Raw genomic sequence first — 24,759 nt, forward strand, 5'->3', positions numbered from 1 at the left:
CCCCCCCCCCCCCCCCCCCCCCCCCCCTTTTTTTTTAATGCAGTCTTTTTACTCTCTTAAGATGGGATTTTGAAAAGAGATGAGGAAGTATAGCCCAAAAGCTTGTTTCAGTGCTTTACAATTCCTTTATAATACTTGGGGGGGGGGGAAGTAAGCAAACGACTTGCTGGTGTTACTTCAGAAATAATTTTTTATTATGGTAAGGCTTTAATAGTTAATCAAACAACAGTGCTGTAATTCTAAGTCTGTTAACAGGTTAACGCTTGGCAACACTTGTATTTATAAGGTAATGATTTTACTGTAGCAATTTGAGCAGTAGGATATATTAGGTATAAGAGAAATGAATTTGTTACCTTGAATTTCTTAATTCTCCACAGAGCTTATTTCATAGCAACGTACCATAGACATAATCTTTACTTTCCATTGACCTGCTGAACATATAGCTGTAGCTAGTAAATTTGCTTGGTATTAAACGTACAACTTTTTGCATTTGAGGTCTGCTATGGGCAAGTCATTAGAGCGCTGTATGTATGTACTAAAGCACTGAAATTCGTTCTTCACTGGTGTAATTGTTAGTTGTGACAGGGAGGAATTTGGGCACTTAGGACAATGTTGCTTCGTGTAACTTTTGCTGGGGTAGGAAATCAACAATTCAAAATATTTACTTTTAATTATGCTCATGTTTTTCTTGCATTCACAGTCTTGATTTACACAGCATGAAGGCATTCCGGTTTTAGCTAGTGGTACAGCTTCTCGTTTGATACAAATTGATCTCATGGCACTGTGTGCACTTAGGCCAGCTGAGGATGTGGTTTGTGTGTAGCTTGCATTGATGGGGCAGATGAAAGAGGCAGCAAAGAAGGGGTGGGTGTATATGTGTGCAATGTACTGCACTCCAGTATTTCGTACCAGCTGATGATCCAGTCCTTATTCTTCTGCAGATAATGTAAAAATAATAAAACTAAGTATTTCCTTGTCATGACACTGCAAATAAAAACATAGACCTTTTTTCCCCATTTTAAGATGCAAGCTAAGCAGAACCTGACAGAGCATGTTAGCAAGAAAATACCCTGCCCATACAGTTTGAAATCAGCCCCCACGCTGCAGATTTAAAATGGCCATGTTACAACTCTGTGTGAGTTGGTTTGCAGTGCAAACCCTAACAGGATCATTAAATATAAAAGCACTGTTGGATGCTGGGAAAATACTGTGCTGCCCATATATATGTGCATCTCCATAGGCATGCATGAATAGACAGCATCAATGCCATTGATTTGAATAAGGAGGTAATATACAGTATTGAGGTGACTTTGCTTGTATTTGTAACTGACTTATTTTTGTTTTGATGCTATCAGAATTGTGGATGTTTCTTCAACTTTTCTTTTCATTTTTAGTACTTGAGAATACTAAGACTAAAGTAACTCACTTGGTGGGTGTGGCCAAATAGGAAAACATTATTGTTAAATTGAAGTAAAATGGAGGGCTTCTTTTGTTTGTTTTTTAAAGATTTTTTTGAACCTAAGATAATGCTTATATTCAGAATTAACAATAATATTACAGCATATAAAAATAAGAGCTTTTGACTTTCCAACATATATCGTTAATGACCCTAGGAAAAAAAAGTCACATCTGCACTAGTGCAGTTCTTGGCTTTTCTAGGGCTGATCAATAATCACATTGTGTAGTCATTCCCCCAGCCCTCCACCCCATGAGGTCAACTTTAACTACTAGTCTTTGTATTTCAGAAAAAGGACATAGACTGTGTTATGCATTAATAATATTGGTGGCAGTGTTTCCTTTGGATCTAATTTACTGTTACCCATCAAAAAATGAGCAACTTTTTTTTTTTTTTAAATTTAAATACTTTATCTGTAATTTTTCAGGAGAGCGTTTCTCCTCTTCTGCCTCCCGGTGCTGTGTTGAGAGGTCTGGGTAGGAACGGGACTGAGGATGCTGAGGTTTGCTACGGTTTTGCTATTTAAATGGATCTTCTCTTGATTGTATTGTAGCATGTGACAGTGACAATGGGAGAACAACAATTTCAGGGCCTCGTGTCTGGATAGTAAGACAGCTGCTGCAATAAAGTCTTGTTATGGTTGACCAGTCACATTTCAACAGTTATTTCTAATTGGAAGTTCTTATTTACGTTGCATTAGAACTGGTAGATACTTGAATGAAGTTAGTTCATTTTCTCCTCCTTGCCTTGAAAGATTAATGTTGCTTTTTTGTTTTGTCCTGCAGTCAGAATAAGTAGTCTTGAAAGAATCTTGCCTTTAAAATAAGCTTTTTTTTTTGGGGGGGGGGGTGCTATAATGTAGTGGTCTTCAGCAACTGCTGTAAAATAAAGGGTTATTGTGGGTAGTTCTGTCAGTGTTAGACATCACCATTAGTTTTAAGTCTTGTGATGGCATTTTGTGATTTCTGCATTGTTTTTTTCCATGAAAGTGCTAGTGATACTGCACTTTCCCTTTTATTCATTTCTTCATATTAGAGGGGAAACGTAGTTTGTTCATAATGGATTATTGATTGGTCTGCGAACAGCAGAAGCCCCAAGGCCTTGTCATCAATGGTACTTACTCTCCCAATAGTGAATGCATCGCTTCATGCAGCTATTTGCAAGCCCAGTCTGTAGAATATAAGCCCATAATTGTTACTCTTGTGCAGCACAGTTTTTAGGGAGAGGAACTCTTCATTGTCATTATGGGATTTTCCCCCTCAATTTGTTCAAAGAATAGTCCCTTTGTTTTGGTAGCAAGATAAAGCCTGTCCTGGTTGTTAATGATACATTTCAATTCATTGCTTAGAATACTACAGTGTAACTAATAAAGTACATTTCTTTGTCTCCCAGAAGACAAACACGCACAGTATACTAAAACACAAAATATGTACTGAGTGGGTGACAGCTCTGTGTTTCTCAACATACCCCATAGCAGCACAAAAGCAAACTCCCCCCTTCTTGCTCCTGAAGTGCTTCTTGAGGAGCCACAAAAAAATCTGGGTTACGAAGGTTTTGCTGACTTTGTTTTGAGAGAGATCACCACGCTGCAAATGCCTACCTGCAGCTTTTTCAGCATTGGTGTTTTTATCTTTATTTCAGTGTATTCTTTCCCCTGCTAAGGGTGTGGCATCAGCTGAGAAAGGCCTGACTCTGCTTTCGCAGCCCTGGCTGCCGCTCTGAAGCCTGCTGCAAAACGTCATTAGCTCATGGAGGCAGAAAGGCACAAAAACACATGATGTATTTGGAGAAGCTCAAAATAATATCTCAGGGTTCAGACAGCAAACTTTTCAAATGGGAAGAGCTTCCCCAGCTGTAGGGGAAGGCTGGTTTAAAATAATTAAACAAAAAAGTATTGCAAAATGCTGCCGAAGGATTTTTATAAAGCCTAGGCGGAAATAGACTAATAGAAATTCCTTGTTTGTTTTTCCAGGAGCTTTTTATTTTTCCTTTCCAGTCCTGTGTCAGTTTTGGCAGGCTTAAACAAACTTCAGGAGGTCTGTTGTCAAGATCGCTGCTTTTAATAGCTGAATACATTTGAAAATTTGACAGCCTTCTACAACTGGCTGGATAGCTTTTTACTGGGTTAGTTTGGATTATTCTCAGAAAATCAATTCAGAGCTATGCTGCCTTCACCTAATGGCAAGTTTAGTCTACAGGTTGCAGAATGCCAGGATTTCCTGCAAATTCAAGTATGGGTTTACTATTTAAAGATAAGCTTGCTCTTCTACCCTCTGGTGTAGTCTGAAGGATGCTATCAGCTCAAGGCAGTAAAGGGTCTACAGGCTAGTGACACGGTCCATAAGAGGCATTTCAGTAGAACTAGTGCCTAGATGAGGACAGCAGGATCGAGCCTTTAATCAGGGTGGTGGACTGATGACCCCCATGGGATCTGGGTGTTAGAAGAAGCCATGTCCCCTCACAAACTGAGGAGGAGGGTGTGCAGGTAGAGCAAGGCTGGTGTGTGTGGAGGACGGTGTCTCTGCAGCCTGGGGAGGAGACACGGAGGGGGAGAAAGGTCTCTGCGGTTCAGTGAGCACGAAGGCTGGCGAGGCAGTTGTAAAACGTTCTCTGTCTTTCGTGCCCTCTTTTCCTGCACTTTGCTCTCTGCTGGCCTCTTTACTCTGAACAGCGAGGTCTGTTTGGCTCTGGGGCGACCCGAGCCTTCTCAAATCAGGAGAGATCAGCTCTCCAGGTTGCCATTCTTTGAAAGATACAACTTTCTCAAATTCACCGAGATGTTTACGTGCTGTGTCCTATCACTTCATCATCTAGAAGGAATTTCAGTGAAATATTTTTTCCACAAGATCACGCCTCACAGTGGTGTGTTTTTTTTTTGTTTTTTTTTTTTTTTTTTTAAAAGTCATTGTTGCTTTTGGCAGAGGAACATGGTGGAGTGATTGCAGTGTGTATTCAAACCTCTTGGAGATTAGAAGAGCGATACTTCTCCAGTGCATTTATCTTTCAGACGGGACTTGAAATACTCACACCCAAACTGAAAGCAGTTTGTTTTAAAATATACACTGTGCTATTTAAATAGGTGTATGTAGCTTCCCAGATTGTATGTTCTTGTTTATCACTTACTGAAGAGTTTTCCCTTCTTGCCAGTACAGCCCATGCAATATGATTTTTAAAGTCAGGTTTAATAGAAGAGAAATTAAAAAAGAATGTATAGTCTTCTGTATGTTGGAACAGGAATACTTTTCTTGTATGTTTTCCTCTCAGTCTGCACTGCACAGGCTATTTGTATGTAAGAAATGAATTTGCAGTTACTTTTTCAGTGTGGTATCTCTTGCATTCTATTTTTCAATTTTATTGCGATGTTTATTTTCAGTTTCTTTTTTTATTAGTTGTTTTCCAAGAGGCACAAAAGGTCCTTAAGAGTCCTCACAGCATACCTGGTCATCTTCCAGAACATGCAGGTGTCATGAAGAGAAGAGTAATAGGTATTTCAGAGTGCTCCTGTTTTATTTAAAGTTCTGTTCCCCTGTACTTTTACGCATGCTTCACTTCAAGACTACATGAGGGTCTTGCAGAAGTTGCAAGGATGATGCAGCCGTGCGCCGGCGTATCTGCTGCACTGCTGGCAGGGACAGGCTGCCACAGTCTTGCTGGGGAAGGGAAGCTGCGGCTTATGCTGGGAAAGGCTCCGTGGTGAGAGCAGGTCGCTTAGGCCAAATGTGTTTTCTCTCAAGCCAAGAACTCTGTCCGAGTTAGTTTTTAAAACCAGAGAAGTTTTGATGCCTAAATGTTTGAAATAGTCAGTTCTGACAAATACTTGGTTTAAGCTCATAGGAAAGCTTGTTTTCCCTTCTGGGAGGGCAATAAAAAAAGTTTATTTGTATTTGCTCACATGTAGGTCAAGGCAAAGACTCTCTGTGAGGCAATGGGTGCAGGAACAAGCCTTATAACTAAAATATTTGCCTGAGCAAAGGCATTTCTTGGCCCCCCCCCCCGTTTTTGGGTCTTTGTTCATGTTTCTCTTCCACCTTGCTTTATATACCAAATCTGCATGTAAACAGTGATGATGTGCCTCAGTGTATTTTAAAGGGGCTGAAAATGACTCCGGGACACTGGCCAGCGGCTTCTTACGTTAACTGCTGATCCCTAGTTCAACAAAATGAAGTGAATCTGGTTCATATGGCCCTTACAACAGAATATCACACCCCCCTGAAGGAGTTGAATGGCATTTGGCATAGGCTGCAATGCTGTTAAAACACACAATATTTTTAAAGACTACATACTAATTTACAGTTTATGTTCACTTGCATTTCCTTACGGCTTGCCGCTGCGCTAGTGGGGATCTCCGTGCAGTGACAGTCTGGGAGAAATCTGCAGGCTGGATGTGACTCTGCTATGGATTCTGTGTGACAAGCTGGTGCTAAGGAACTGCAGGGTGAACTTGGACCAAAGCAAGGAAAGGTTACTGGTTACCACCTGAAATTACTGAGAGTTGAAACATTTTTTAGTAGCCTTAGGGTAGCTGGAGGTGGCCGTGTTCCATGTGTGCAGAAAGAGAATTGTTTCAGAATACTGTCAAGTTTGTAATTATTTCAAAATACAAATATTTTTATCATAGCAGTCAGCCAGAAAGAAACAAAAATAGCTATGGCAAAATTTTACTCATGGCGGAAGAGTAATCAGTGTGGTTTGATTTACCAGTTGACGTCTTCCATCCCTTGTGCCATCTTTGATGTTGAAATAATTGTTTAATATTTAATACAAAGGTGGAAATTATTAAGCCAAATTGTTATTTTCTATTGGTAGGATTCTTTACAAGTGGTGTTTTCCTCATTTTGTACGTTCAGTCTTCTGAATTGAAGCTGTTTTCAAAGTTGTCATTTTTATTTAGTTTTTGCTGCTTCTTTCCGATGAACACTGGCTTTGCTGTTCTGCAGAGAGCCCCTCTAAAAGAATTACTTTTAAGCGGCACTCAAATGATGTGAGGAGGGAATTGTAAGTTGTTCCTATGTGTTTGTGTCAATCGATTTACCAAAGCCTGTGTAAAGCAAACTCGGATTGGGTGAACACCCTTCCTCCCCCTGGAATTTCTGTCTGTGGAAGATCAGACTTGAAATTTTGTGAGTCTTAAATGTGTATGAATTAGAATAATTCAAGTCTAGGAATACTTTATTTCAACTTTTAAAGTTATAAATTGCAGTGCATTGGCCAAGCTAAAGTAATAAAGATGAAACAATTTTCTCAGAAGATTTTGGTGAAGACTATAACACTTCCATGAAGTATTTTAGACTAATAAAATAATTCAGTAATTTTTTAACTGACTTTTTTCCCCCTCAGGCCTAATTTAATATAGGGCTAGGGGGATCTCCTGAGAGTGGCTAATATCCCTCTTAGAAGTAATGCTTTCTTCATATCCTCATTTTCATAACTGAGTTTCATTAATGAAAATGCTATAAATAATTAAAGTGAAATATGTCAAGACTAAGCGTAGGGAAGCTGTGGCCAAGTAAACAAAGGGACTCTGTAGCTTTGGATTTATATGTGCCTGACTGCTGCATACAGCATTCTTGTCTAAGTTTGGCTCTTAAAGCTCTTGAACTTTCAGACAGGAAACACTGTAGAAAGTTGAATTAAAATGGAACCTACATTTAAAAAAAAAAAATGTTGGTAGTCTAAAAGTCAGCCTACCAATAAGCAGCGTTCTCACTGGTGTAAACTGTAGAAAAGGCAGAATGTAGAAAACTTTGTATAAAATACCTGGAAAAATCTGTCCCCAAAGTTTGCTATCTTTTTTCCTACAATGGTGCAGAACAATTCAGAAGAAGCTGTTGCTTGTTCAAGTATACTGTCGTGTTAAATGCAAGAAGTTGTCCTGGTGTTTCTTTTTATGATTTAATGAGTTTTAGGTTAAGTCTTTGGTTATAAGACAATATGGGTTGTTACTTGGCAGATTTAGATTACGGGTCAAATAAGTAAGTTACTCTGAATTGTTTCATCCATCAATATGCAGTATAAACTGCATTTGTATTTGCTGTTTGGCATGTTCGTACCTTCTATTACAGCCACAACTTCCAGTGGCTGCCATCCTTTATATACCCAGGGAGTTTCTTCTGAGGCTGCCCCTCAATTTGCTTTTAAATGGCTAATTTCAGAGATTAATTTAGATACTCTTGTTTGTAAACTTCCTGCTCATATGGACTTCTGAATTTGTGATCTGATGTGATTTTTTTTTTTTTAGTCATAATAAATTAGTCATAATATAAAAATGCTTCATTCAAGAAATGAAATTGCTTTTGTAACACGTCCCTTAGATATTACTGTCAGCTCTCTGAGGAAAAGGTAGATGCAGTTGATAACTCTTAACATGCTGAATGGATACTAGATATGCAGAAAATCAAACCCAGAAAGGAATGATCTTGTAGCAAATAAGAGGACTAGATTAACTTAAATATAATGAAGTTATTCTATAGCGTGTAACTGAGATGAGCGTTGCATCAGTTTTACCTTGCTTTTTGTTAGGCTCATGCTGGTGATGTGGTTAGATTATTTATTTACTTATTGAAGAGACTCAGAGGTGAATACAATGAGAAACCTTAAAATTTGCAACTGTAGATCTGTAGCTCTTCATTTATTGAGTCACAGATGTCGTGATGGATGTGTGAATGTATAGTCTTGTTATTGCTCTGCGTATTTTTAGCTATGTTTTAAGAAGCTGATATTTTCTTAATGTAGTAATAGATTGGTTCTCTTTATTAGAGATTACAGTGGTCTTTTGATCTTAGTCATGTGGTGTTTGTAGTACTTAATGAGAATAGGAAGGGGGGAAGATTTTTGTTTTACAGTGTGGTAATAGGAAAAGAAACAATCTATGGAGATGGTAACCATTGGTTTTTGCCATATACAAGGTGGAGAATTGCTGGTGTGTTGCATCTTGGCATTGCTGAGGCAGGTATTGACACTTGAATTTAATCATGACAAGATACAAAAGCTTTTAAACTTTTATTAACCTGTTTTGTTAATCAAAGTTGTTTCTTGTTTTGTTTGTTTGTTTATGGTTAGGATTCTGTTTCATTGAGGTGGGTGGTGCTCTGGTTTCCTGTATGTCTTGTTGACATAAATCACTCACTTTTGAGATCATTTGATACCTATGCACATTATCAGTTTACTTTGTTAAATTGAGACTAAATATTACAGTTGGAGGTTTTTTTTTTCCTCACTGTCCATCAGGAAATAACTTTCAGTGTTCCTGAATGCTTTGTCAGGCTCTGGATTCTTGTTTTCTCTCTAATCAAAGTATTGAGCGTCCTCAGCCTCTGCGCCTGCTCTGGGCATGCCACATCAAGCACAGCAGAGCTGTCTGAGACGCAAAGTAATGCAGTTGCCAGCAGGAATATGGTACTTGCTAAAGTCTCTAGGAAAGCCTTTTATCTTTGGCAAGTAAGTATTTTACATTAAATTACACATGATGGTAAAGCCACAGATTTAAAGTGTAATAACTCCCTCAAGAAATGTTTTCCTCATTTAAGGTGTATTTTTAGCCACTTCTGTCTGGTTTTAAAACAAAAAATATTTTTAAAGTTTGCACTTTTTAAAAGACACTGTGATGTCAGTGTATGGAAATGAATGGTTGCTCTTTTTTGGATTTTATTTGTTTATTAATGATGCTCGCCATTGAAGTCTAGAATATCAGCAAAAGGAGAAGCTGCTGCTTTTTGGTGCAATAAATTGTAGTATAGTATGCTTCTGAATGCGGGGCGAGTGATGGAAGCTGTTGAATTAAAAATATGAATAGGTTTAAATATATTTAAGAATCTACTTACACAATTTCTGTACCTTTGTGTGATTTTGTTCTTGTTTCAGGTGATCTATGCCATCCGCCTATAGAGCACACGGAAGTAAGTCGGCGCTTCAGACTTTCTCGAGCAGCTGAAAGGAGAAACGTTACCCCGAGAATGAAGCAATAAAACATCTCTCTGCAGAACCGTATGATTGAAAACGCAGTCCAGCCCTCTTGTGCTGCCGGACATGCTTATGTCCTCCTGCCCCGCTCACCCAATGTTGCAGTAATACAGATGGATCGTAGTAGAGAGGCAGAAATGGAGTTACGGAGATCCTCCAGCCCAGGCAAGCTAAGCAAGAATGACATGGATGCTGACAAGACCATGTGCCACAGCTGCTGCATCTGTGGTAAAAGTTTCCCTTTTCAGAGCTCCTTGTCGCAGCACATGAGGAAGCACACGGGCGAGAAGCCCTACAAATGCCCTTACTGTGATCACAGAGCTTCCCAAAAGGGCAACCTGAAGATCCACATCCGTAGTCACAGAACAGGCACTTTAAGTCAGGGGCATGAGGCGGAGATGGGGGAGGCACAGCTAGGGGAGATGGGAGTTTCGGAGGGCCTTGGCGGGTGCACCAGCCCCACTAAAAGTACGTCTGCCTGCAACAAGATCTTGAACGGTACCGCTCAGGTAGATAGCAGCAAGATCTTGTTGAGAAGCAGCAAGAAGGAGGTCATGGAGGCGGCACCAGCCGAGGAAGATGGCAAGCTGACCTCTTACCAGTGCACCTTCTGCAAAAACAAATTTGAAAGGAAGAAGGACCTGGAGCAGCACCTGCACCAGGTCCACAAACCGTTCAAGTGCAGGTTGTGTAGCTACATGACCCTGAGGGAGGAGACGCTGTTAAACCACATAGAGAAGGACCATATAACAGCTCAGGTCCCAAATGGGGAGGCCTACGCCGAGAACTGCAAGAGCGAGCTGAGTGCGGGCGAGTTTCCATGCGAAGTCTGTGGTCAGGCCTTTAGTCAAACCTGGTTCCTGAAAGCCCACATGAAAAAGCACAGGGGGTCATTTGATCACGGGTGCCACATTTGTGGCAGGAGATTCAAAGAGCCCTGGTTTCTCAAAAACCACATGAAGTCACACGGCCCCAAGACTGGGAGCAAAAACAAACCAAAAAATGATTTGGAGCTCATAGCCACTATCAATGACGTGATACAGGAGGAGACGATTGTGACGGGCCTGTCTCTGTACGAAGTTTGCACCAAGTGTGGAAATCTGTTTACAAATATGGAAAGCCTGAAAGCGCATAACGCCGTTCACTACCGGGCGCAGCGGGGTAGCGCCGGGGATAAAGCCGAGGGCTTAACTGATGGGAGCCTAAGCTCCTCGGTAACGAAGCAGTTTTTCTTGCAGTGTCTCAATCTAAGGCCATCTGTAGGGCTGGATAGAGTTACAAGAGGACAGCCTGGGAAAAGAGTAGCCGAGCTGGATCCGGTCAGTAGCTACCAAGCTTGGCAGCTGGCCACTAAAGGAAAAGTAGTAGAGCCCTCGGAATATGTGAAGTATGTGGGATGGGACGAGGCCCTGGCGGATGCAGACGTGACTTATGACAAGGACAAGAGAGAGTATATCCTTGTCAACCAGGAGAAGCGCAAGCGAGACCAGGACTCGCCCAGCTCTTCCAGCAACCCCAAGAAGAAGAGCTGCACCAGCGGGCGCCTGGAGAAAACTGGTGGTGCCCTGCCAGGGGAGAGCTGCCTGCTCGCCCAGGGGGACTTGGACTACCGCCCTGCCTCGCGGCAGAGCCGGCGGGCCGCCCAGAACAAGTCCACCGAGTGCTTCGAGTGCGGGAAGATCTTCCGCACCTACCACCAAATGGTGCTGCACTCCCGAGTGCACCGCAAGGAGCGGAGGAGCTGCAGCGAGGGCGGGACGGCCGCCCAACCTGACCGCTACGGCTCCAGCAGCGAGGAAGGGGACTCAGGGTCTGTCAGCGGGCCCAGCACCCCTGGCTCTGCATCTGCCCCAGAGGACTCGGCCACCTCCGGCCTGGGGGAGGAGGGGGCCGAGGAGAGCTCGGAGGAGGGAGCAGCCAACCCCTCGCTAGGTAAGATCACTCCCAGCCTTGCCCTGCTCACTGTCGCTGGTCCCTGCATTTCCTGGTGTGGGACACGGTGATGAGCAGAGGGAGAGATGTGTGAAAGCACATGAGAGGTTTAAAGGCAGTGTGGATGGGGTCCTGTGCCTGCTGAGCGCTGCCGCTTGTCTTGGCATGGCGACTCGTGTTTCTGGCACAGGTAATAAAAGCGAGATCAGAGGATGTCTTCATAAGGTGCAGGTGAACTTGTATTTCAGTGAAGGACACCTGAGAAGTACCTTAGTTGCCTATAGCAATGCTGTAGGGTAGGGTAGTGTCTTCCCTGGTCATCTCGGGGGCTGTGTTTCTCCGATTTATGGGCATCCTGCACACTGTTCTGCCTGTAGCGTGCAGGTGTAGCAGGGGCACAGCCGGTGTTGTGTAGCCCCGAAGCGCGTAAACTTGTTAATCGCCAGCGTGAGAGGCATCTCTCTCTTCTCTGCTTCACTTCCCAAATTGTGTTTATAACTCCAAAGGCTATAATTAATCTCTCTGGATTAAAGCGGTCCTTTGAGCCCAACACTACTAAATGGAACAAATTATTCTCCAAATAGCAGCAAAGTAAATATTTAAAAGAACACCATTAAGCACTTTTGTATCTTATTTTTGTTGTTCACCATTCTTTGTTTATAATACCCTCTTAGAAATGTGAGATTAACCATTCTTTCCTTACTAGCCTTGCACTGTTTTTTCATTTGTTTTCTGTTTGGTGAACAATAACGTTTTCCTCTCATTTTCATTCCTTTTGTTGTGAAGAACATTGTTATCTGTAGAGTTAAACACATTTTCAAGACCATTGCAGATGAAGTAATCTGCACCATTGTGGAAGAGGGTGGGTTTATTCAATTAGCTGTGTTCTTTCAGGACTTCATATAATATTGTGCTTTCTCCACTGGCTACAGACCCCGAAGCAGCAAAGCAACATTTTCCAGAATTGTGTATTAATAGTTACATGTTTTTCATAAAGTTTTGAAGCAATGTTGGATATAGGGTTTTTTTTTTTGTCATTAAGCTTCTTCTGTGAAAGTCCCATGGTTTTAGGACAACTAAAGTTGGGGCCGACACTGCTTGGCAATATAACTTTCAAAATGCAAGACGAAGAGGGAAGAGAGCTCCAGAGGATTGAAATTGTAAAAAATCAAACCCATCTGTTTGTCCTTAAAACTTACAAGAACTGTCCTAAACTTGATTTTGCTACAACTTGGATCAAGTCCCTGATGGACAAATTGGGTGCACACTAGAACAGAAATGTAAATTAAACCAAGAACTCCACTTTTTTTATGCTCTTGTCCTTTCCATAAACTACAACTCCAAAAAGTCCTAGCGACAAGCTGGCTTAAATATTTTCACTATGATTACTTGCCCATTTAAAAGACTCAAAATTTGACTTTCCCATCTGCTGTTGGATTTTGGACACTTAAAAGTTCTTGTGAAGCATACGTACTTACTTTGTGTGAAAATCCATCAGCTGCCACCTGAAGCACCTCCGTACAGTTGACACAAGATGCAGTGATAAAACTGCAGCTTTGTCTGGAGTTAAATGGGGCTGCCATGTTTTACTGGTGTAATGTACAGTGCCCTTATGGAAACTGCTGTGATGGAAAACCATCTCTCTGGAGACGGGCTGAAAACACCGAAATGCTTTTTCACATGACGTTCAAATAGGAAAGCTGTTCTTACACACTCTCTGTATGAAGTACTTTGTTTTTAACGAGAGGAGCCATCTCATCTCTTTGCCTGTCCCGCTTCTTGCCTCAACTCAAGCTCTGAGCTCTTGTTGCAGGAGTGAGAGGTGAGAGTTAAAGTCACACAGCAGTTTCTCTCACAGGAATTAAGGTGACTGGCTTAACCGGTGTCACTAGCCAACAACTGGAAACTTGTTTCTTTGGGTGCCAAATTGGTCTCCATCTTGTTTAACTGTAAAGAAGCAGCAAACTGATGGGCCTAAATAAAGGTGCATAATAAATAAAGGTGGAAAAGGGATGTGTTTGCATTGATGGGCCGGGAGGGTGGCCGCTGCATATTATATTTGCTAACGTCACAGCTGAAGAGCTAATCAATTAGTTAATTGACTAATAAGAAACATTTTAATCTTATGATCAAGAGAAATGGTCCTTGTGACCCTTGCTTCTTAATAGAGTTTATTTAAATAAAATCACCGTGTCAATGAAGTGAACATTTTTTACAAGTGACAAAGATTTTTTGGATTCAAAAGAAAGTTGTTTTTTGGGTTTTTGTTTCGTTTTGTTGTTCTGGGTTTTTTTAAGGAGTTTTCATAGGTCAATGTTCAAGACTTAAGTTTCTCAATTTCCTCTTTGTGGTATGCAGATGTACCGACACTGCCCTTATATTGTTTTCTAAGGGACTGGGGTCCTTCTGTCCAGCAGGCTGTAGGGTTAGTTTTACTCTTCTGCAGATTGCTGCTTTAACTTGAGAGACTTTCTTTCCCTCCCCTATGAAGAGAAACTTAAGGTGTACAGAATACAGGCCAAATTCTGCCCTCATGTACGCTCCTGCTAAAATCAGGTGTTCTGGTACGGCCTTGAAGCACATCTTGTCCTGGAAGTGCTGCAGTTTGCTATCCTCTGCTGCGCGCATTCTTGTAGTTACTCTTGCCAGTGAAACTTTTCTGTCGAGAGCCCTGCTCCAGCCCCACGGACAGCATCCCTCCCCAGTGGAGGTGGGCAAGCAGCCCTCAGTTCCTGTTCCTGACATTCCTTCTATGGTATTATTTTTACTGAGGCTGTGGTCACGAAAATCTTGTGCTACTCATAAGGTTATATAGTATCTGTAGTTTTTTTTTCTTTCATATCTTTACATTTTTCCCCTCTTTGACACATTACTGGTTATCCTGGGTCAGAAAAGGGCCTTGAGACTGTCAAGTATTGAATGTTGTGGCTTTGACTCAGCTGAAACTACTTCTTTGTGCGTTTAATTCTTAATAATCTGAGTAGTCCTGTTGACACACAGTGTCTTGCAGCAGGGAAGCTGGCAGTGCACCTCCATGGTCACTTAGGGCCATCAGATGTTGGGGCTGAGGGTGACTGGGGCTGGGAAGTACTGTTAGGGCTTATTGGGAGAAGAGCAAGAATTGCACCTTGCATGTGAAATGGGGTTGAGAGCTTCCAGGGTAGGCACTTCTTTGCTCTTAACACATCAGTAATTTGTCTCTGCTGTGTACGTAGAGTAACATAATGATTTCTCAGACACGGAGGTAATGTTTGCAAACCCAGCTTATCAGCTGCCAGGGGGTAAACTAGCTGGTTACAAAATGCTTTCCATCTTGTTGGAAGGAGAGTAAAAATTAGCCTTCTAGAGTCAACGTAGACGGTGTACCACATGATACCTGTCATACAAAGATATATGCATGATGTATATATGTTTCGAGTGACAGCTATGTGGGAAAAGGTGGCTCAGCACACATTCACTCTGTTAAGAGCAACCTTTAAATATTTTCGATGTCTCCCTGCCCCAGATGAGTCTTCATTTTTATTCGGTATTCAAGCCACTAGCAAACTGTACCTGAATTTCCACTAAGTTGCATCCAAAGCTGTTTGAATCACCTGTGAGTTGTTGCTCAGCACTTCCCCAACTTGAGGCTTTTTTTTTTTTTTGGTGATTTTCATTTTTAACTAAAAAAAACCTCAGAGCTATGACTGAGAGAGTAGAGAGTGGAACGGAAAATACTCTATTTCTTAAATCTTTCACCTTCTCAACTAAAATGTAGTTTTAGATATGCTAAAGAAATAATTCAGCCTGTGTGCATTTGGTGGTTAGTATTTTTAAGGCTCAGCATGGGCCCCCTCATTGTCATGGTGTATTTAGCAGTGAGGGTGTTAGTTAGTTACATTAGGCACTATGAACTATTTCAGTCCTGAAATGAAGAAGCAAGTACAATTTTTGAGGCTGTGACTGGTGCTGGCAGGTGGGAAGATGAAGAAGAGAAGTGAAAATGATTTAAATACAACTTGGCGCTTGGCAAACACGTAGTAAGAGCACAGGCCTGTGATACTCCAGTCAGTAAGGGAGTGCCATAAAGGTGGTACTTTTTGCATGTAAACACCAGAGTGGGCAGGAAGTAAATGTTAAAAGTAATCTGGGGGGGGGAAGAAAAGGAGTGTTATATAGGAATAAAGGAGAGGAATGCTGCTTCTAGCCTGACCTTGTCAGGGAAGGATGGCAGTGACAGGAGAAGGTGTACCTCACAGAGAATGCTGCTTCTGGTGAAAACGATCTCCTCCATTTTGTTTCCTTTCTCTCCTGCCTCTTCTCTCCCTTCTTCTTTTTTTCCTTCTGTCAGACTCCTCCAGATTTTTAAAATGCTTTAAGGAGAGACTGATTCACTCTTACTCAACACATGCTGTTTTTATTACGCTGGCTAGTGCAGGAAGGGGCTCATTGTGAGTGAGAACTGTTGTGCTAGGCCCTGTACGAACACAGCTTTAGGCCCAAGGAGCTCGTAGTCTGAATAGATGAGGTGGGCACAAGTTGCTAGACTGTACAGAATATTAAAAAAAAAAAAACCTAACAATGAATACAAAACAGTGGTGGTGTGGCTGCATTTGGTTTGTGTCAGGAATTACCGGTGGTATGGTGGGACTTGCTCAGGAGAAGATGAGCTCCATGAAGGGGCGAGACAAGAGATGGGAGTAGGGTGCAGGGAGGAGAGAAGGGGGAATGGGGGAAGGCAGAGAAGAGCAGGACCTTGGTGAAGGGAGCTGTGCCATGCGATGAGGTTTCAAAGAGGAGGGGAGGCTGAAAAGAGGTGTGGGATGGCATTGGGGTTCAAACCCTCCAAGGCAGTGCCAGGGTGCTGGGTGTCTTGCACTGAAGCCATGAGGGCTTGTGATGCCCCACACTCGGAGGTGGGTAACCCCAAGAGGATTTCCATGTGAAAACCGGAAGGTCTGGAGCAGTCACACGAATGGGAGACGGCAGCAGGAGCTTGCCTTGTCCACACCTGCCAGTGGATCCACTGGCTTGTTGTTACCGATCTGCTAAAAAGTCTGAACTCTCAGCTCCTTCCTTGGTTTTTAGCTTAAGCAAAAAAAAGAAAAAAAAGGAGGAGCAGTGCCTGGTTTTGGAGCTCTTTGTTTGTGTTTGTTACATTGTAAAAACTCTTAGAAATCCAGACACTGATTTAGTATCTTTGTTAGTAAATTGAAGGAGAAGAGACAGCTGCCTGTGAATTGCGTATGGGTTATACAGACTGGGGGATATAATACATACCATTTATCCCAGGCATGTTGTAAGAAAATCCTATATGTAAATTGGAATGCTTGAATAGAAACATAATGACATTAGTAAGTTTTGTGAAAAAAGAAGAGTAGGAGAGATTTATGAAGCATAAATTTAGACTTTGTTTTGCTCAGCTATAAATTACAACAAATCCAAAAGCTGGAACTTTAATGAAAAGTACCTAATTTCATCAGGCTTTTGATTTAAAATAAATCAGAAGTAAAAATTGTCCAGAGTTGCTTTAATTTTCCAGTAAAATAGCAAGGCTGTAATTTGGGGGAGGAGAGGAACAGTAAGAATAAAACAGCTAAGCAAGTGAAAATAGAAAAATAAAAATGTATAGTAAGTCCAAAGAAGAGAGAAAGATAGTCCTAGTAAATGTTTTCTGTTGCCAAAGTGAGTGCATGAAACACAGCTGCCAGTATCCAGTACCAGGACTTCATTGTTCTGCTTATATGAAAAAATGTTCCTCTGTGTGCAAGGGAAGTCCTCTCCACTATTTAAAAATCAAACATTTTTACTATATATCTTAATCAAATAATTACGCTTTAGATACTTCTCATGCCAGACTCTCACTTACTGTAAATCCCACGGTATAATGCCACTGAAGGCAGTGCTGTTGGGACTTCTTACACCAAATGAAGATCTTGTTCTGTATGTACAATCTTAAGTATGTTGAAGTTATTTAGCATATTTTGCAGAATAAGCATACAACAAATTGGAGGATGTCTCAGTGCTGGACAATTGGTAACTACTGCCCCAGGCTTCCAAGAAGTGAGGTAGTTCCAAGGAAGAACAGTGTCTCGGTGGCGTCTGTTAGATCCCTACCACGAAGATAAAAATGTTACACTGTGATTACACACTTCACCAGTTAATTTTGGCATTGCCAAGGAGTGGTGGTTGGAATATAAAACCTGCTCAACTTTTCAACCCCAACTAATTGTTCTGGTTGTTAACGCCAGTGGGATTAATGCCAGGACTTTCAAATACAGCAAGTTGATGATTCAAATCGTAGGGGAAGTTGGGCAGAGGCAAGGACCCTGTGCTTGCAGAAGTGAGATCCATTAGGCGTTGTTTGGGACTTCGCAAAGTTCGAACTGTTCCTTAAAGCAAATTCAGTGGATCAGGACTAGATCAGTTACCTAGTTTTAACGCGCCTAGTAATGCCAGTCAGAAATTTCTTTTATATCTACTTTGCTGTAATGCACATAGTCCAATCCTGATGCGCGTAGCAAAGCCACATGCGGTGTGGTATTTTCTCATGATCTGAAGTTTCTCTGCAAAGCACTGCGGGTTGGATCATGATTTTTGACCAGTACAGGCCTGTGTGTATCTCCACAGCAGCACTTTGTTACCTCTTCCTTCCCCTTTGGGCTCTTGTGCGCTCCTCAGGACTGCAGAGGATATCTCCTATGTGTGACTATATTCCTGTGGTGCTGCCATCAGCAATAATTTTTTGCTTTCATTTATCTTTAACTGTGGGTTGATATGAATGGGAAGAAGAACTGAGGGAACAGAACAAAACAGAAATTATGCTGATCACCCCAAGGAAATGGATAACAAGAAAAATTCTGGCACCCAGAATCACTGAAGTGTGTATCGAGGGGAGAGGAAGAGAGAAGAGCCATAGGACATCTAGAGATGTGGTTAAAACCTCCCTTGGCCCATGTACCTCACACACGTGAAGTTACTTGGCCCTTCTTTTTTTTAGGCTGATGGTGGGAGCTGTGCTTCAAGAAGCTCATGCAAAAAGTGTTTGACTGGAACAGGGCAGCAGTGCTTTGGGATAATGCAATCTGTACCCTTTAATGCTATACATTACCCTGACATCATACCAACTTAGGAACGTTTAACACCCTGTAGGCATCTTGGGTAATTTCCACTGTGTTCCTGATTACCATGCTCTGTGTTACTAGGTCCTGTTTTACTCAGTCTCATGTAATGTGGGTGGCCAGCAAGAGTGTTAAACAGTAATTCAAGTTCCTCTCGCAACGGGGCAGGGTGATGAGGAACAGATAACACACATTCAGCTCAAGTCAGAACTAAGGCTGGCTGGCTGAGCTTGAGATACTTCGGTAGATGAATGACTTCTCACGACAGAGATTGCCTTTGTTGTTGCTCAGAGAGAACTTCTTTTGCAGTGTTTTGAAGTTATTAATCCAACTGTTGCACTGCTTTTATGCCTTGCAAACATTTCAGTGGGGGTCTTGTTTAAGTACTGAAGAATTTTGTGCAGGGTGTTCTGATACAGCATGTCAAAGATACTTCTACTGTATTTAGCTTTAATTGTTAGTGCTCCTTTTTTACAGGTTACTATATACAATAACGAGACACAATTAGATGGAAGTATTGTTTAGGCAGTTTGTTGTAGCTGTAGGTCTGCGCTATAAGCGACCAAAGCATAGCTCAGCTTGGAAGAAAACTTGTACCAAGATGCTAAGGGAGAGAGGTTTACTCAGTCTTTATTTTATCTGTTAGAAAGCAAGGAAGTGAGTGTGGTTTCTTAAAGGTAGGTGATAGTAGGATAAACTTTGCCCTGAAGCTTATGTAAGATGCCCAAAGCAAGATTAGTTCTTCATACTTCTTCCGCAGCTTTTGGAAATGTTGTCACAAGGGCTGCTTCTTGTGTCTTATGTTTAGTCCTTCCTGAATTGCCAATCTCCATTCCATGCTTACCAAACACTAGCATTTAAAAAAAATATTTCCAAGGGTGTGGAAAGCTGTTAGTCATCTTGGTTTCAGTTTGTGCATTCAAAAATACCCCTTTATGTTTAAGTTGGCTGCACAGGGGTTCCAGTTTTCACAGTAGGCTTCTAGCTCTTCTTCAGCGAGTAGTATAAACATCTGCATATAGGGACATGCACTTGGGAATCCAGCTGCACAGTAACTCAGCTTTCTCAAAACCCTCACTTCTTGATACCTACCCTGGCCTTGCTGCCTTGTGAAAGCCAGTTTAGCAATTCTGGTATTTCTTAGTACTGGATGTTTCTATTGCAAAGGATTGCTTGTGTCTTATGTTTAGTCCTTCCTGAATTGCCAATCTCCATTCCATGCTTACCAAACACTAGCATTTAAAAAAAATATTTCCAAGGGTGTGGAAAGCTGTTAGTCATCTTGGTTTCAGTTTGTGCATTCAAAAATACCCCTTTATGTTTAAGTTGGCTGCACAGGGGTTCCAGTTTTCACAGTAGGCTTCTAGCTCTTCTTCAGCGAGTAGTATAAACATCTGCATATAGGGACATGCACTTGGGAATCCAGCTGCACAGTAACTCAGCTTTCTCAAAACCCTCACTTCTTGATACCTACCCTGGCCTTGCTGCCTTGTGAAAGCCAGTTTAGCAATTCTGGTATTTCTTAGTACTGGATGTTTCTATTGCATCAAGCTATAGCATGTGAAATACTGCTTTGTGATGTTTATAGTCATAAGATCACATTGTGTTGTGCTTTTATTTTCTAGCAGTTTCTGATTAGTGAGTGAGGACTCCCTTCCCCCCCCAGCTAGTAGAACAAGATTCAGGCAATGAAAATTGCAATGGTAGTGTTTTTAATCTGATTTCCAAATATTTCGGTAGTGCTGCGGCTGCGTTTAGTGGGATTCTGCTGATCTGTAAATGACTGCTAACGAAGGACTTGGGTAGATGTCTTTGATGTTAAATCTTTTTGCTGCTCTTAACATTATGGTTCAAGTTTGCCCTTCATCCATCTTAAACCAAGAGTCAGGTTTTCTTTGTTAATGCATTAGGTTTGACAGTAGATGCTCTCAGTGGATATGGTGGGCTAAATTCTGCTGGAGCTGAAACCTGGTGGAGTCCCAGGGCTGCACAGGGTATAAAAGTAATGTGCGGTTTAGCCTAGTGTTGGTAGATGATTTGTTTTCTGCAGGTGCATTTTACAAATACAAGTTTTACTAGGTCACTTGACTTCACTTTATTACTTTTTAACCCCATAGTCTCATTCAAGCACTGGATTACTTTAACTTGAATGGGCCTGACTGTGGTTAGCAGTCATACCAGTAAAAGTCAAGAGCAACTTAGCTGCAGTCAAGGGAACCCTTTACAGTGGGAGCATCAGTAACTTTTTTTTATTCTCAGTTTTCTCTTGATTGCCTACAAGCAATCCTGGATCCAGCAAACCTGGATTTTAAGGGAGTTGAAAAGCATATAGTGAATTTTATGGAAACTGTGGAGGAAAACTTTGGAGTTTTTCATTATAATTTTCAGTGCCCTAGTCCTTGAATGAGACTTTCGGATCCTTGTCGCACTTGGTGTGTGACTGCTACTGTGCCATATTTTGTGACCAATATCTAAACATTATTTTCAGTGCCTGGAATGGATTTGTAAATGTGTAGGGAACTTATTTTCATGGTGAATTTGTTTTCCTTGTTTATAGACAGCATGGGTTTGAACTGGCAAATTGGTGAATGGTTTGGCGCTGATCCAGCGAAACTCGTAACTGCTGGCTTAATTTTAAGCGTATGAGCAGTGAGGTTGGAATCATTGTTAACTGCTTTGTTGAACCACTTGGCACCTAATGGCTTGAGGGTAGAGAATAATAAAGAAATCTTTCTTTTCTGTAATCGATGCCAGTGTAAATTGCATATCCTGAAATGTACTGTAGCATACAAACTTTACATGGGGTAAGGCATAGGGGAGGAGCAAGTCTCAGAATTGTCTTTTGTGGATACTCTGTTAATGGATTTGGTTACAGTTTAGTGATGCTAAGGGCGAAAATCCAACACTTTGTCCTTTTAAAGTGCAGAATCTCTATTGAGAAAGCGTCCATGTGAAAGACAAAAGTACTCTGTCAGTTGATGCTTACTGTAACTTGGCTATGGGTGCTTACTTAACATGGATTTGGAGCATGAGATACTCCTGCTCGTACAGGACCCACAGGGGAAGTTTTGCCCTCCTACTTTTTAGAACTTTGTTTTCCAGGTTGGTAATCTCAAACCTCAGATACTACTTCATTATCTCTGTTACTACAAATAACAGAAAAACAAATAGCCATTAAAATGATTTTTTTGGTCATATCACAGCTGTAATTTTAGTCTTGCTTGGGAGCCATAAGTTAGGGGTAGTTACTCCAAGTCAGATCTCTCTGTTTTTTTTTTTCCCCCCTGAAAGAATACAAAATCACTGATTTATTTATTTTTCTTAAGACTAAATTTGGGTTTATTTTGTAATATAAGACACTCCCAAACGTTGTGTTTCTTCGAGATAACAAATTCATCTGGCAGTTGAAGGCATCAGCTACACCTAACAGCACTTCAGAGGTGTGTGTTATCTCAGGATAGCATACGTCTTGTGATGTCTTACTGCTTAAATAGCATTTGAGGCAAGCTGCTGTCAGCAAGAACTAAATATTGGTGTGGGGGGGAAGCACAGCCACAAGGGAAATATATGGGTTCTTTTGGAAATGTGAACCTTAGGTCTAGAAACATTTTCAGTGTGTTTTATCAATAGAGGTTGCACGCCAGTGTCATGATGGTGAAAGACTGAGTGCAATGAATCGGGATGATAATGGGATGTAAAAGACTTCATCTCTTCCCATCCCCACTGTACCCCAAAGTAGTGGAGCGGATGCTGCATTTTGCATGTTTTGCTAGGTGTGTAGCACCGTTGAAACAAAGGTGTGTTCAATTTTCTGTGATTTAGCCTTTATTCAGTATGTAGTAAAGCCTTTTTCACTAGATAATGAAGCAAATAGATCAGATCCTTCTCTTCGCTTAAAAGAGAATTCAGGAAGTACAGCTTACACTGCACATGGAACACATTAATCCTAAACCCCCTTACAATACTTCGCAGAAGTTTCTTGTCCTTACACATGCCTGTATCCACATGCACAGCAATTTCCCAGAAACGTCTTAACCTTAAGTACTGTTGAAGCCTGGAGAAGCCTTAAAAAAATAGTCAAACACAGAATGGCAAGTAAAGTTGTAACAGGAAAAAATTAATCTTTACTTGGATTCTTCTGGGACAACAAAATGGGTGCATGCAAGTGAGTATCACTTACTTGCTACTGTAGTGCTAAATATGTTTGACAAGGAAGCCTCAATGCTGTTATTTTTGTGGAAGTACGGAGTGTTGGTTTTTTCATTAGTTTATACACACAGACATGACATATTAGTTATAATTCAAACGTAGTCACTTTATTTTGCAAGTGAAGTTGTTAGGGTTTTTTATCTCTGGTGTTATCAGCATGCAAGTGCCTAATATTAAGGCTCGTAATGGAAATGAGGTGTTATTAATGCATAATGAAATTTTTATGTGCTGGTAAAATTTTCTGCTAGACTGACCTTTCTTGGCCAGTTATATTAGAGCAAGAATTTTTTTTTTTTTTTTTAAATCTCTTAGGATATATTCAGTAAGTTGAAATACTGAGTTCACTCAACCAAGGCATCATGGAAAGTACTCTTCATACAGTATTTACTCAAATTCCAGTTTTGCAACTTTCTTTGAGGCCTTCAGAAGCCAAAAGGAAAGAAACATGATACCTAGGGAGGTGAAGGTTGGACTGGGCCAAAAACGTCATGTAATTAAAAACTCGGTCAAGCTGAAAAAGGTTTGAGAAAGGCAAGGCAAAAATTCAGAAAGTGTGTGAGTGTGTGTAACAAGTATAGATTAATATATATAAATGGGAAAGGGCTGATGTGTTACTATTAGAGATGCATCCAAGTGATGTAAACAATTCTCCTGGAAGCTCCTTGGTACTTCCAAGCAGACCTCTGATGCTGACAGACACCCAGAGATCCCTGTGGTAGTGGCGAATGGAGGGCACGCAAAAGCGCAAGCCGGACATGTGGTCTTCTGCAATAACTGCCCTATCTGTGAATTTGCTTTCTAACGTGAATATGTTTGGTCTGATGCACAGTATTGAAAGTATCATGCAGCGTATACATTGTAAGATAACCAATCTACATTTCTTTTGTTGAGAATCTGAATTTAAAGTGAGACAAAGTGCCGTTTCCCAACATATCTCAGCAGTGCTGTGGGCGAACCAGGCACTCGGGCTGGCGCTGCTGAGAGCTGGGTGCCGTGGGGTGGTGGATGGGACCTGGCTGGGGGCATTTCCCTTTGATCCAGCTCGTCGTGACGATGACGCAGTTGTCAACTGAAGGAAGTTGTAGAAGAGTATATCTTGAAGGGGTTGGTCTGGATTCAGGCTCTTGTCAGCTGCAAACCATAGGCACTTTATGTAGGAATTGTAGCAAATGGGAGCCTTAGGAGCAGCCTTGGAAAAAAGATGAATCAATGGCATAAGGAAGTAAGCTGGAGGTAAGCATGTTACGTTTGTGTAAGCGGTGTCATGGTGTTAGCTTACTAACGGGAGAAGGGCCACGAGGACGGCCGAGGCCTGGAGCAGCACATGCCAGGGAGGTTGGCACACTGCGGGGAATCAGCCTGTGCAGGCACAGTTGGCGCTTGAAAAATGAATGTTGTTTAAAGGAAGGAAATGAGTGACCGCGGAGTGCACGTGGAGAGAAAGCAGAGCACCAAGGAAGGAGGCGCCACAGCTGAGCATCATCCTGTTCACGTTAGGGTGTGGGAGTGCATAGGAGCAGGAGGCTACACAGTGCCCCTGCCACAACCCTGCATGAGCAGTCCCAGCGCTCGAAGCCATGCACGGCGGCAGGGCAGGTGAAAGAAAAACAGGTAAAAGTTTCTTTCAGGTCCTGAGAACAGCGGAAACGGAAAAGGGAAGGAGAAGTGATAACAGTGAAGTGTACAAATGAGGGATTCTGCTCTGATATGTTGTGTGTCTTAGTGTTTTATCTGGTAAATCACAAGGATGATTATATTCCTTTGTACCTTTTCATCTGAGTGCTTGAGTGTCGGGAGATAATTGTTACATTTGGAGAAATACTTTGAAAGAAGACATTTGCAATTCTTCTACATCTGTTTCACTTTTCTGGTGTGTGGGGAAATGGAATAAATGTATTTTTATCAAAAGTGTCATTGAATGGGAAGATTCAGAATGATAAAGTGCTGGACTTTGAAAACATGACTGTTAAAACTGGTATGGCTGGACCTCTTGGCTTAAACATAGCATGTCATTTCAAAGGCACTAAAGCCAGATACATAACTTGCCCCAGATGTTTAGATTCAGTGGAGCAATCACACATGCTGTTTTGAACAAAGTTGCCT

The 24,759-nt window shown here is 41.5% G+C and overlaps 1 protein-coding gene across 2 annotated transcripts in view; it reads left to right on the forward strand.

Annotated features, from left to right (window-relative positions):
* Nucleotides 1-9,321: 9,321 nt before the first annotated feature.
* The window catches only part of ZNF516 (zinc finger protein 516), a 61,358-nt gene continuing 45,920 nt past the window's right edge, over nucleotides 9,322-24,759 (forward strand). Inside the window, exon 1 of one of the 2 annotated variants that reach the window (XM_019471362.1) lies at nucleotides 9,322-11,347. In XM_019471362.1, coding sequence (XP_019326907.1) covers nucleotides 9,442-11,347 — 1,906 coding nt within the window. In that variant the 5' untranslated portion in view covers nucleotides 9,322-9,441. The remainder of the gene's footprint in view (nucleotides 11,348-24,759) is intronic. The other variant, XM_009276671.2, reaches the window with a different exon arrangement.

The sequence above is a fragment of the Aptenodytes forsteri genome, unplaced genomic scaffold, assembly GCF_000699145.1.
Source record: "Aptenodytes forsteri isolate BGI_AS27 unplaced genomic scaffold, ASM69914v1 Scaffold97, whole genome shotgun sequence".
Lineage (NCBI taxonomy): Eukaryota > Metazoa > Chordata > Aves > Sphenisciformes > Spheniscidae > Aptenodytes > Aptenodytes forsteri.